Consider the following 14,156-nt stretch of genomic DNA (forward strand, 5'->3'; position numbering starts at 1 on the left):
ATGGCTGCGCCCCTGCCCAGTCATGTGAAATCCATAGATTAGGGCCTAATGAATTTATTTCAATTGACTGAATTCCTTATATGAACTGTAACTCAGTAAAATCTTTGAAATTCTTGCATGTTGCGTTTATATTTTTGTTCAGTATAGCTAAATGGAGGGAAAGAAAGAAAGTGTGTTAATAAAGTTTTATCGTGCAAATCCGTTACAGTTCTACTACTTCCTGTTTACGTTTTTCATGTGACGTCACATGACTGCCATTTTTCTCTTTTCGAACAGGTCGTCTACCAAACTCGTGGAACAACAGACTTATGCCACGTCAGGACTTCATTTCTAGCTAACTAACTTCTATGACAGCTGTTTAGGGTAAACTGCATACGACTTTTGGCTCTCGGTGAGCTTTACCGAATACATTGCTCGCATGTTTTTGAGTTTCAGACGAATCAAAAGACAGTATTGGCTAGTGTTAGCTAGCTAACGTCGTTAGCTGTATGTGCGTGTGTCAGCTGTCTCTCCTAAACAGACGCTAGCAACATTTTGAGTCCAGTTGACTTGTTAAAATGGAGAACAAATATAACCTCAAGAGCCCAGGTAAGTTTGTAAATGACACAGACTGCAATATGTCGAACTAGCTAACTTGATAATGCTATTTAGCCTAGTAGAAAGGATTTGGCTTTATTCACTTTCGCGTTGGGTTTCCCCATCATGAAGAAGTGATGCCACCATCATACTGATAATAGCTAGCTTGTTTGACTGTATGTTTAGCTAACTAGGTGCCCAATGATATTTGAATATAAATTACAATGACATAATATTAAAAAATAATCAAGACGTTATGGCTTTTTTCAAGCAGTCTGTCAGTCAGTAGATAACAAGTAGCCTAACCTCCACTTCACGGACACTAACTGAAGTCATTATATACTTTTGTCTATTTTTGTGTTGCTGTTCATTTGATCAGACTTAGTGGAGTCATTGAGCATAGATACAATGCAAAATTGGTGTCCTAAGTGTTGTAGTTATTTGCATTCACTAACACCTTACTCAAAAATACAGTAATCTGAGCAGTGGGCCCTGGTTATGACCACTCCAAAATAGTGAACCTGTATCAGACACCTCTGATGTTGACATTGTTATTCTGCCTCTGACTGGCTTTCCTGGTCCAAGGACACACACACAAGTGCACACTGGTGGCAGGTGCAGAATTATCTTAACATGAACAGTTGAGTGGGTTGGAACATCTCGCTTTCAACCACAGCTAATCAGTTACACTAAGCTCCATGTGTTCAGTGGGTTCTGTGGTTTCCTCACTAGCTCAAATTAGACATGGTTTCTAGATTTCATTTTCTGCCTTCTGTGGCCAGCCTTGGGCTGTGTCAATAAATGTGTAACCTTGTTTTTGCATAAAGCATTTTTTATCCTGTCGTTCCTGTCCTCCACACTAGATCAAGTATAGTGTGGAGGGTTGGGGGAAGATTTTTAAATTCTCTGCTCAAAATTTTGTATATCAAAGTTGTCTTGTCCTTGCACGCTCGTTGTGGGTTGTCAAGTGGGCTGCATTCAAGGTAAGGACTTAAAGGAAGGGTTTACAAATACAGCTTGGGTTAGTTAGCGTTTGGATTTTGAGAAGGGGTCAAAATAAGGCTGAGGCTATAGTTGAGTTAGGGTGTTGAAAGGATCAAATAAAGACTTGGTTCCAGTTTTGAAAAGTGGTCAAGTCAAAATAAGGACAAGGCTACAGCACTTTCTGGTATCTGATGCATTTACCATATCCCATTTTTGTGTGGATAAGCAAATGGAGATCCTATGCTTAGAGTATCACTTTCCTCATTTTTCAATAGCCTATTGTTGTAAGGTGAGCGTGACATTGTCTCTGAGACCTGGCATTACCTTCCAGCTTGTAGAGCTGTGAGGAAACGGCATTAGAAACCCACAACGAAAACCTCGGCCCTTCCCAAATGGCACCCTATCCCTATTTAGTGCACTACTTTTGACCAGGACCCATAGTGCTCTGGTCAAAAGTAGTGCACTATATAGAGAATATGGTGCCATTTGGGACATTGACCTCCTCTAGGTTTGGAAGGGGGAGTGGTCAGTAGTAAGCTCAGACGATTCCATCATCGCCCATGTCTCTAAATCCTATTGTGTCTTCTTATGAGTTTGGTTAAAAGTCGTTATGTAACGGTGTCTCCCTGCTCGCAGGATGCACCCTGCCTGAATCGTCCCCAGTTGCCTGCAAACACTAAAATGTGTTATGTAAGATTTTGTGTACAGGATTATAATCCTATCCCCCAGGTCCACTGACTGAAACCCTGCTCACCGCTGGAGTCAGGAGGCCCATGTGGCAGCAGAGGCTTTTCTTCTGTCACACCGACTCATTATTATGAGACGCGGCTAAAGAAGAGCTCCACATAGATTTCATCCCAAATGGCACCCTATTTCCTATATAGTGCACTACTTTTGACTACGGCTGGGAATTGCCAGGGACCTCACAATACGATATTATCACGATACTTAGGTGCCAATATGATATGTATTGCGATTTTATTGCGATATGTTCCAAACATATTGCATACTTAGTGGGTAAGAGCGTTGTGCCAGTAACCGAAAGGTCGCTGGTTCTAATCCCCGAGCCGACTAGGTGAAAAATCTGTCGATGTGTCCTTAAGCAAGGCACTTAACCCTAATTGCTCCTGTAAGTCGCTCTGGATAAGAGCGTCTGCTAAATGACTAAAAATGTAAATGTAAAAATCTGCTGCAGAGAGACAAGAGAGAGTATGAGAAAATTAGTTTTGATAATGTCATGGAAATAAGTGATGAAAACATGTTGGCACACTATTTAAAAAGAAGATGGAGAACAAGCTATAGGATGAAAAATACCGGAGTTTTGGTGACGGTACAGCCAATTAGTGCTAGCTAACGCTAGCATTTTTTAAACAAATCGATACTTAGTTACGGGTCCTTTTCCAACAATGCAGAGATAAAATATAAATAGTGACACGAGGAATACATACACAGTGAATAACGAATAACAATAACGAGTAAAAATAACATGGCTATATACAGGGAGTACCAGTGCAGGGGTACAAGGTAATTGAGGAAGCTATGTACAGTTGAAGTCGGAAGTTTACATACACTTAGGTTGGAGTCATTAAAACTTGTTTTTCAACCGCGCCACAAATTTCTTGTTAACAAACTATAGTTTTGGCAAGTCGGTTAGGACTTCTTTCTGATAGGCTAATTGACATAATTTGAATAAATTGGATGTGTACCTGTGGATGTATTTCAAGGCCTACCTTCAAACTCAGTGCCTCTTTGCTTGACATCATGGGAAAATCAATAGAAATCAGCCAAGACCTCAGAAAAACAATTGTAGACCTCCACAAGTCTGGTTCATCCTTGGGAGCAATTTCCAAACGCCTGAAGGTACCACGTTCATCTGTACAAACAATAGTACGCAAGTATAAACACCATGGGACTACGCAGCCGTCATACCGCTCAGGAAGGAGACGCGTTCTGTCTCCTAGAGATGAACGTACTTTGGTGCGAAAAGTGCAAATCAATCCCAGAACAACAGCAAAGGACCTTGTGAAGATGCTGGACGAAACAGGTACAAAAGTATCTATATCCACAGTAATACAAGTCCTATATCGACATAACCTGAAAGGCTGCTCAGCAAGGAAGAAGCCACTGCTCCAAAACTGCCATAAAAAAAGCCAGACTACGGTTTGCAACTGCACATGGGGACAAAGATCGTACTTTTTGGAGAAATGTCCTCTGGTCTGATGAAACAAAAATAGAACTGTTTGCCCATAATGACCATTGTTATGTTTGGAGGAAAAGGGGGGGAGCTTGCAAGCCGAAGAACACCATCCCAACCGTGAAGCACAGGGGTGGCAGCATTCAGTGAGGGAGAGAGAGACCTTAAACAGACAAAAGGGGAAAGTATCTTTGGACGTGAGAGAGAGACGATTAAGTGAATTAATAACGTTTTTGGGGACAATCAGCTTTGAAATCAGCATATCTTTGCGTTATGGTTTCACAAACAAAGTACTAGGGTAGTGAATCCCGACCGGTGACTGTAATCATGTGATTGTCTTTACTTTACTCAGTACATTCCAAGCTTACCTGCCTCCACCATATACATTCCTCCTACAGATAACTAGACTTTGGCACTCCTCCTTTCTATATGATAACTGATGATTAACAATATTTCAAGTTTAGAAGTCAGAACCCATCACTACACTTGACACTTACATGCATCTTCTGCTATCAGAATATGAAGATCGCATTGAAAAGACTGGTTCAGAATATGAAGATCGCATTGAAAAGACTGGTCTAGACGCACAAAAGTTGCTTTGTGGTCTGATTGTGTTCAGATCTGGCTGACCACTTCAGGTGGTGGTCAGGGATGCATTGTGTGCATATTACTCCTCAGTTTCTATGCATTCAGGCTACCGAAAGCACATACAGTGGGCGACGTCATCAGCACTCCTCACACAAGTCTCCAGAAAACGTGTGTTTTGGTACTGAGAGGCACCTTTTCATTATAACATTGGAGGAAATACGTTCCTAGCATGTGAGGAACGTGTTTGCTGGCCTCAAATGCTAGCCAGCTAGCTAATATTTAGAAAAACATTTTTGTTTGTTTGGTTAGAGTTATGTTAACTGTTTGCAATCTCTTTAGCGTTGCTTGCTGGCTAGTTAGCTACAGTAGTTAGCTACTGCCATCAGTTGTTGTGTTATCATACACTGCTCAAAAAAATAAAGGGAACACTTAAACAACACAATGTAGCTCCAAGTCAATCACACTTCTGTGAAATCAAACTGTCCACTTAGGAAGCAACACTGATTGACAATAAATTTCACATGCTGTTGTGCAAATGGAATAGACAACAGGTGGAAATTATAGGCAATTAGCAAGACACCCCCAATAAAGGACTGGTTTTGCAGGTGGTGACCACAGACCACTTCTCAGTTCCTATGCTTCCCGGCTGATGTTTTGGTCACTTTTGAATGCTGGCGGTGCTTTCACTCTAGTGGTAGCATGAGACGGAGTCTACAACCCACACAAGTGGCTCAGGTAGTGCAGCTCATCCAGGATGGCACATCAATGCGAGCTGTGGCAAGAAGGTTTGCTGTGTCTGTCAGCGTAGTGTCCAGAGCATGGAGGCGCTACCAGGAGACAGGCCAGTACATCAGGAGACGTGGAGGAGGCCGTAGGGAGGGCAACAACCCAGCAGCAGGACCGCTACCTCCGCCTTTGTGCAAGGAGGAGCAGGAGGAGCACTGCCAGAGCCCTGCAAAATGACCTCCAGCAGGCCACAAATGTGCATGTGTCTGCTCAAACGGTCAGAAACAGACTCCATGAGGGTGGTATGAGGGCCCGACGTCCACAGGTGGGGGTTGTGCTTACAGCCCAACACCGTGCAGGACGTTTTGGCATTTGCCAGAGAACACCAAGATTGGCAAATTCGCCACTGGCGCCCTGTGCTCTTCACAGATGAAAGCAGGTTCACACTGAGCACATGTGACAGACGTGACAGAGTCTGGAGACGTCGTGGAGAACGTTCTGCTGCCTGCAACATCCTCCAGCATGACCGGTTTGGCGGTGGGTCAGTCATGGTGTGGGGTGGCATTTCTTTGGGGGCCGCACAGCCCTCCATGTGCTCGCCAGAGGTAGCCTGACTGCCATTAGGTACCGAGATGAGATCCTCAGACCCCTTGTGAGACCATATGCTGGTGCGGTTGGCCCTGGGTTCCTCCTAATGCAAGACAATGCTGGACCTCATGTGGCTGGAGTGTGTCAGCAGTTCCTGCAAGAGGAAGGCATGGATGCTATGGACTGGCCCGCCCGTTCCCCAGACCTGAATCCAATTGAGCACATCTGGGACATCATGTCTCGCTCCATCCACCAACGCCACGTTGCACCACAGACTGTCCAGGAGTTGGCTGATGCTTTAGTCCAGGTCTGGGAGGAGATCCCTCAGGAGACCATCCGCCACCTCATCAGGAGCATGCCCAGGCGTTGTAGGGAGGTCATACAGGCACGTGGAGGCCACACACGCTACTGAGCCTCATTTTGACTTGTTTTAAGGACATTACATCAAAGTTGGATCAGCCTGTAGTGGGGTTTTCCACTTTAATTTTGAGGGTGACTCCAAATCCAGACCTCCATGGGTTGATACATTTGATTTCCATTGATCATTTTTGTGTGATTTTGTTGTCAGCACATTCAACTATGTAAAGAAAAAAGTATTTAATAAGATTATTTCATTCATTCAGATCTAGGATGTGTTATTTTAGTGTTCCCTTTATTTTTTTGAGCAGTGTATTTTGCCTATTCCACCATTTGTAGAATGTATACTGGCATTTTAACCAACAATGCAGTTTTAAGAAAAAAGATGTACTAAATAAACTAAAGTAAAAAATAACAGTAACAATAAAATAACAATAACGAGGCTATATACAAGGGGTACCGTTACCGAGTCAATGTGCGGGGGTACAGGTTAGTCGAGGTAATTGAGGTAATACAGGGCCTCCTGTAGCTCAGTTGGTAGAGCATGGCGCTTGCAACGCCAGGGTTGTGGGTTCGATTCCCACGGGGGGCCAGTATGAAAAATGTATGCACTCACTAACTGTAAGTCGCTCCGGATAAGAGCATCTGCTAAATTACTAAAATGTGATGTAAAATGTAATATGTACATTTAGGTAGGGGTAAAGTGACTATGCATAGATAATAAACAGCGAGTAGCAGCAGCGTAAAAAAAGGGGGGTCAATGCAAATAGTCAGGGTAGCCATTTGATTAGCTGTTCAGCAGTCTTATGGCTTGGGGGTTGAAGCTGTTCAGAAGCCTTTTGGACCTAGACTTGGCGCTCCGGTACCACTTGCCGTGCAGTAGCAGAGAGAACAGTCTATGACTAGGGTGGCTGGAGTCTTTGGCAGTTTTTAGGGCCTTCCTCTGACACCGCCTGGTATAGAGGTCCTGGAAGGCAGGAAGCTTGGCCCCAGTGATGTACTGGGCCGTACGCACTACCCTCTGTAGCGCCTTGCTGTTGGAGGCCGAGCAGTTGCCATACCAGGCGGTGATGCAACCAGTCAGGATGCTCTCAATGGTGCAGCTGTAGAACCTTTTGAGGATCTGAGGACCCATGCCAAAACTTTTCCGTCTCCTGAGGGGGAATAGGCATTGTCATGCCCTCTTTACGGCTGTCTTGGTGTGTTTGGACCATGATAGTTTGTTGGTGATGTGGAAACCAAGGAACTTGAAGCTCTCAACCTGCTCCACTACAGCCCCGTCGATGAGAATGGGGGCGTGCTCGGCCCTCCTTTTCCTGTAGTCCACGATCATCTCCTTTTGTCTTGATCATGTTGAGGGAGAGGTTGTTGTCCTGGCACCACACGTCCAGGTCTCTGACCTCCTCCCTATAGGCTGTCCCAACGTTGTCGGTGATCAGGCCTACCACTGTTGTGTCGTCAGCAAACGTAATGATGATGTTGGAGTCGTGCTTGGCCACGCAGTCATGGGTGAACAGGGAGTACAGGAGGGGACTAAGCACGCACCCCTGAGGGGCCCCCGTGTTGAGGATCAGCGTGGCAGATGTGTTGTTACCTACCCTTACCACCTGGAGGTGGCCCATCAGGAAGTCCAGGATCCAGTTGCAGAGGGAGGTGTTTAGTCCCAGGGTCCTTAGCTTCCACAGGGAGACAAGTGCTTCACACCTGCAGACCGAGTTCCACTTATCCAGCAGAGCAAGCAACGGATCCAGTTAACTTTGGTACTTTTTCGATACTAGAACATGAAAAATGGTTCGGTACTAGAATTTGTTACTTTCGGTACTGTCAAATGTGTCTCACGTCGTCTACTGATTGGCACGATCAAGCCTGTCGCAAGCGCACCGTGCATACCTCTTGCCACTTACTCATACATTGCTAGAGCACTGGGAGTCTGGGCTGCGACACGGCATGTAGACATTTTGAAACTGTTAAAAGCAATGCCCATACAGGCTTCAACACTTTACAATACAAGAAGATACCGATAGCTTCCAGCTTTGTAGGCTAACTTTCTTTGATAGCTTACAGCTGAAGGACGCTAACATCAATTCACTACAGTAATACTTTGTTTGTGATAATATGCTAACCATAACGCAAAGATATGCTGATTTCAAAGCGGTTTCTCCCCAAAAACATTATTAATTCACTTAATCGTCTCCCTCACATCCAAAGATACTTTTGTCTGTGTAATGTCTCTCTCCCTCACCTAACTCAACTGACCGTGTGGGCATGTCTCCATGACATCATTACTGGGTCTTAAAGTCAGCGTGCAATTTGATAAAATAAGATATTGCTACCTATATGCAAATGTTGTTAATCAGTACAATAAAATGGATCCCAAATGGAAGGGAAACAGATTTTGTCAACTGTAGAGATTTAGCGTTCAAATAAATGATTACTATTATGTTGTTATGTGGTTAGATTGGTAAAATCGAAGTCTAATTAATTGTATGATTGTTTAATTGATTCATTAATGCATACATGGCTGTCTGAAATGTTGACATCAAATTTCAAATATAATGATATTGAACTCAAAAGATGCCCAACGATTGAACAGAGCAGTAGCTGAGTTTATCTGTCTAGATCAAGTGTCATTCTGTGACTTTGGCTAATACGCCTTTTTTTTGCTGTGGTATAATTTTTTTATCATTTTGGTATTGAGTATCGTGATACTAAACCTGGTATCGGTATCGAAGTCAAAATTATGTTATCGTGACAACACTAATCAGCAGTGAGTATGAGTATTGATGAAAAGTCTGTGAGCCGTAGTAAGAGCACTGGTGCAAGGATTGACGTCACTGTTGTCAAGATCAGGGTTAATATAGGATTTTGAAGCTGGATTCTTACTGAGCAAATTATGCAATACTGTTAAAGGTCCAATGCAGCCTTTTTTTATCTCAACATGAAATCATTTCTGAGTAACAATTAACTACCTTACTGTCATTGTTTTCAATTCAAATGTAAAAAAAAAAAAAAAAGCTTTTTAGCAAAGGGCAATTTCTCAAACAAGAATTTTGCTGTTTGGGAGTGGTCTGAGTGGGGAGGGGAAAACTGATAATTGGCTTTTATTGGCAGAGAGGTTTGGAACTCTCTTATTGGTCTTAACTAATTTACTAAATGGTGATGTCACCATGGAAGGCCAAAACTCCATCCCACCAAAACTGGCTGAAATTTCACTTTTCAAACAGCTCTTACACTAAAAGGGCATTATCATAATTTTCACAATTTCACAGTATTATTCCAACCTCATAGTATGGAAATATATATAAAACACAGGACAATCCAGTTTTTGAGTGCACTGAGCCTTTAAGGATTTCCTAAGGTCCTGTTAGGTCTTTGTCCTACCTAGTGAATTATTACGATAAATCATCATACTTAACCGATAGCCTGACTCTCACTGCAAAAGCCCCTCATTCCACAGTGGCTTTAATGAGGGATGGCTGAGTGGTTTAGCCTACACGAGGGTGCATGTTCACTATCGGAGGTTGTCCGAAAACAGCATCTCTGCTTTCTTTCTGTCCCATGGGAAACACAATGAGTGCAAACTATACCAGACTGCTCCAAGACGATGTCGATTCGACCATCCACATGCGAAACAAAACAATGCTTTTTATTTTCTTCAGGCGTTTCTTCTCTTTCCCCGCCACAACCAGAATAATTGTTTTTGAAGCCTGCTGCAGCTCTTTCACAGGGAGCCAGTGTTTATTCCCCAAACCGGATGAATTGGATTTAGTAGGGACATAGGCTATATGTAAACTTTTAACTCTGAATCTGGGGCGTTTGATGCATAGCCTTTTTGTTCACAAGCTATATTAAAATGAGTAAGGTTATGTAAAAATTAGTGTTGGGGCCAGTGTTTATTACCCAAACCGAATGAATTGGACTTAATGATGGGTGGTTCTTGGAGTGCTCAGTGGCCCTTCAGGTTATAATATAGCCCGTGAACAATAAGGCTATGCATTAAACTCCCCAGATTGAGTTAAAATACATATAGCCTATGTCCCTACTAAGTAACAAATGGGCAATTGCAACTTTATGACAAAGTAGGCTAAATGTACAATCTTGATATGAAGTGTTATGCTATGTAGGCCTATATTTTATGTTCACTACTGTAGCAGGGCAATATCACGATAACGGGATTGTGCTGAGACTCAAATCTTTCACATTAAAATGTATGCCAAACAAAAACCATTGATTTCAAAGTTTAACAAACCATAGAACTCTATGCACATGGACCACTTTTAATAATTTACACTGAACATTTAACCAAAACACATTTTGGTAACATAATTTTGGTAAACTCTCCCTCAGTTTATGTGACCATGTTTTCCTAAAACTCTTAAATATCTGTTACAAATTAAGATTCAAATATGTCTGCAGAAACAATAGGGTGTTCGCTTAGAAACAGAATTTGTTTTAATCACTTAATAATTAATAAACCAAATAGATATCAGTAGAAACACTAACTAATTGGTAGGTCTACCTACAGTGGGGGAAAAAAGTATTTAGTCAGCCACCAATTGTGCAAGTTCTCCCGCTTAAAAATATGAGAGAGGCCTGTAATTTTCATCATACGTAAACGTCAACTATGACAGACAAAATGAGAAAAAAAATCCAGAAAATCACATTGTAGGATTTTTAAGGAATTTATTTGCAAATTATGGTGGAAAATAAGTATTTGGTTACCTACAAACAAGCAAGATTTCTGGCTCTCACAGACCTGTAACTTCTTCTTTAAGAGGCTCCTCTTTCCTCCACTCGTCACCTGTATTAATGGCACCTGTTATCAGTATAAAAGACACCTGTCCACAACCTCAAACAGTCACACTCCAAACTCCACTATGGCCAAGACCAAAGAGCTGTCAAAGGACACCAGAAACAAAATTGTAGACCTGCACCAGGCTGGGAAGACTGAATCTGCAATAGGTAAGCAGCTTGGTTTGAAGAAATCAACTGTGGGAGAAATTATTAGGAAATGGAAGACATATAAGACCACTGATAATCTCCCTCGATCTGCGGCTCCACGCAAGATCTCACCCTGTGGGGTCAAAATGATCACAAGAACGGTGAGCAAAAATCCCAGAACCACACGGGGGGGACCTAGTGAATGACCTGCAGAGAGCTGGGACCAAAGTAACAAAGCCTACCATCAGTAACACACTACGCCGCCAGGGACTCAAATCCTGCAGTGCAAGACGTGTCCCCCTGCTTAAGCCAGTATATGTCCAGGCCCGTCTGAAGTTTGCTAGAGTGCATTTGGATGATCCAGAAGAGGATTGGGAGAATGTCATATGGTCAGATGAAACCAAAATAGAACTTCTTGGTAAAAACTCAACTCGTCGTGTTTGGAGGACAAAGAATGCTGAGTTGCATCCAAAGAACACCCTACCTACTGTGAAGCATGGGGGTGGAAACATCATGCTTTGGGGCTGTTTTTCTGCAAAGGGACCAGGCCGACCGATCCGTATAAAGGAAAGAATGAATGGGGCCATGTATCGTGAGATTTTGAGTGAAAACCTCCTTCCATCAGCAAGGGCATTGAAGATGAAACGTGGCTGGGTCTTTCAGCATGACAATGATCCCAAACACACTGCCCGGGCAACAAAGGAGTGGCTTCGTAAGAAACATTTCAAGGTCCTGGAGTGGCCTAGCCAGTCTCCAGATCTCAACCCCATAGAAAATCTTTGGAGGGAGTTGAAAGTCCGTGTTGCCCAGCGACAGCCCCAAAACATCACTGCTCTAGAGGAGATCTGCATGGAGGAATGGGCCAAAATACCAGCAACGGTGTGTGAAGACCTTGTGAAGACTTACAGAAAATGAGTATATAACAAGGGTATATAACAAAGTATTGATAAACTTTTGTTATTGACCAAATACTTATTTTCCACCATAATTTGCAAATAAATTCATTAAAAATCCTACAATGTGATTTTCTGGATTTTCTTTTCTCCTTTTGTCTGTCATAGTTGACATGTACCTATGATGAAAATTACAGGCCTCTCTCATCTTTTTAAGTGGGAGAACTTGCACAATTGGTGGCTGACTAAATACTTTTTTTCCCCACTGTACTTGTTATTTTTGTGATCTTTCATTATCCTCCCTCGTGAGGGAGAGATGTGGGTTTTTGGTAATGGATTTACAAGGCACAGGGCAAATTTTCTTGAACTTCTACAAGGCAGAAAATTTTTTTTTACATAATAAATTGTGTTTATAATAGCTGGCTAGGGTCTTTACTTCAACATTATTGTGTTTTGATGTATTTCTAATACCTTAAGACTTTTTCTGGTAGGTGTTTTCTAAGACCCCTTTTCCATCTTTGACCAGAAATCAAAGCCTTTACTATTTCCTAATATTTAGGATAGAAAATTGTTGAAAAATGCACAGTGCCTTCAGCAAGTATTCACACCCCAGGCCTTTTTCTGCAGTTTGTTGTTACAGCCTGAATATAAAATGAATTAAATTGAGATTTTGTGTCACTGCTAGACACAATAACCCATAATGTTAAAGTGGACTAATGTTTACAAATTAATTAAAAATTAAAAGCTGAAGTGTCTTGAGTCAATAAGTAGTCAAGCCCTTTGTTATGGCAAGCCTAAATAAGATCAGAAGTAAAACATTTGCTTTACATGTCACATAAGTTGCATGAACATGATTTTTGAATGACTACGTCATCTATGTACCCCACACATACAATTATCTGTAAGGTCCCTCAGTCGATCAGTGAATTTCAAGCACAGATTCAACCAATGCCTCGCAAAGAAGGGCACCTATTGGTAGATGAGTAATATATTTTTTTAAAGACACTGAATATCCCTTTGAGTATGGTGAAGTTATTAATTACACTTGGATGGTGTATCAATACACCCAGTCACTACAAATATACAGGCGTACTTCCTAACTTAGTTGCCGAGAGGAAGGAAACCGCTCAGGGATTTTACCATGAGGCCAATGGTGACTTTAAAACAGTTAGAGTTTAATGGCTGTGATAGGAGAACTGAGGCTGGATCAACAACATTGTTGTTACTCCACAATACTAACCTAAATGACAGAGTAAAAAGAAGGACGCCTGTACAGAATAAAACATCTTTCAAAACATGCATCCTGTTTGCAATAAGGCACTGAAGTAAAACTTTTTTTAAAAATAGCTAAGAAATGAACTTTTTGTCCTGAGGACAAATCCAACACATCACTGAGTACCACTCTTCATATTTTCAAGCATTGTAGTGGCTGCATCATGTTATGGGTATGCTTGTAATCGGCAAGGACTAGGGAGTTTTTTTTAGGATAAAAAGAAACTGAATAGAACTAGTCACAGGCAAAATCCTAGAGGAAACCTGGTTCACTCTGATTTCCAACAGACACTGGGAGACAAATTAACCTTTCAGCAGGACAATGACCTAAAACACATGGCCAAATATACACTGGAGTTGCTTACCAAGACAACATTAAATGTTCCTGAGTGGCATAGTTACAGTTTTGACTTAAATTGGCTTGAAAATCTATGACAAGACTTAAATGGCTGTCTATCAATGATCAATCACCAACTTGACAGAGCTTAAATATTTTTTTTATGAATAATGTGCAAATATTGTTCAATCCAGGTGTGCAAAGCTATAAAGCCTTGTTCACAGTGCAGGCCTTAATGCTCAAATCAGTTTTGTTTTTCAAATCTGTTTTGGAATACTGACTGTTCAAACAGCAAGTTGCAAGTGACCAAATCGGATTTGTGTGTGTTCAGACAGCAGTCATTTGCTGACATGGTTACGCTAATTCTCATAGTAACAACGGGTGTGTGTGCAGTGGTGTAGGCTGAATGGTGGTGCTCGTGCTTCCTATCAATCAGAAGTTATGTCGCAAGCTAAGGTGAAAACAATGCCTGCCATGGACATTTCCAAGTTGCTTTTAATGTTTAAAATAGTGTAAGAACACTTTTAAAGCCTCAAAGGATAAGATTATCCAACTTTTAAAACAAGTCCTTTTTGGCTAGCCACAGCAGGCAACTAGGTAGCTGTTTTAGCTTTCTGGCACATTCACTAATTTGTTTGTAAACAATTAGCAAGCTAGTTGGCTACCACATACATGTTCTTGTCAAACTGTCAACAGAGTA

General features: G+C 41.9%; 1 protein-coding gene across 1 annotated transcript in view; it reads left to right on the forward strand.

Annotated features, from left to right (window-relative positions):
* Window positions 1-257: 257 nt before the first annotated feature.
* LOC121549027 (ubiquitin-conjugating enzyme E2 J1-like) overlaps window positions 258-14,156 on the forward strand; it is a 39,845-nt gene continuing 25,946 nt past the window's right edge. Inside the window, exon 1 of the mRNA XM_041860814.1 lies at window positions 258-588. Coding sequence (XP_041716748.1) covers window positions 558-588 — 31 coding nt within the window. The 5' untranslated portion in view covers window positions 258-557. The remainder of the gene's footprint in view (window positions 589-14,156) is intronic.

The sequence above is a fragment of the Coregonus clupeaformis genome, chromosome 33 (assembly GCF_020615455.1).
Source record: "Coregonus clupeaformis isolate EN_2021a chromosome 33, ASM2061545v1, whole genome shotgun sequence".
Lineage (NCBI taxonomy): Eukaryota > Metazoa > Chordata > Actinopteri > Salmoniformes > Salmonidae > Coregonus > Coregonus clupeaformis.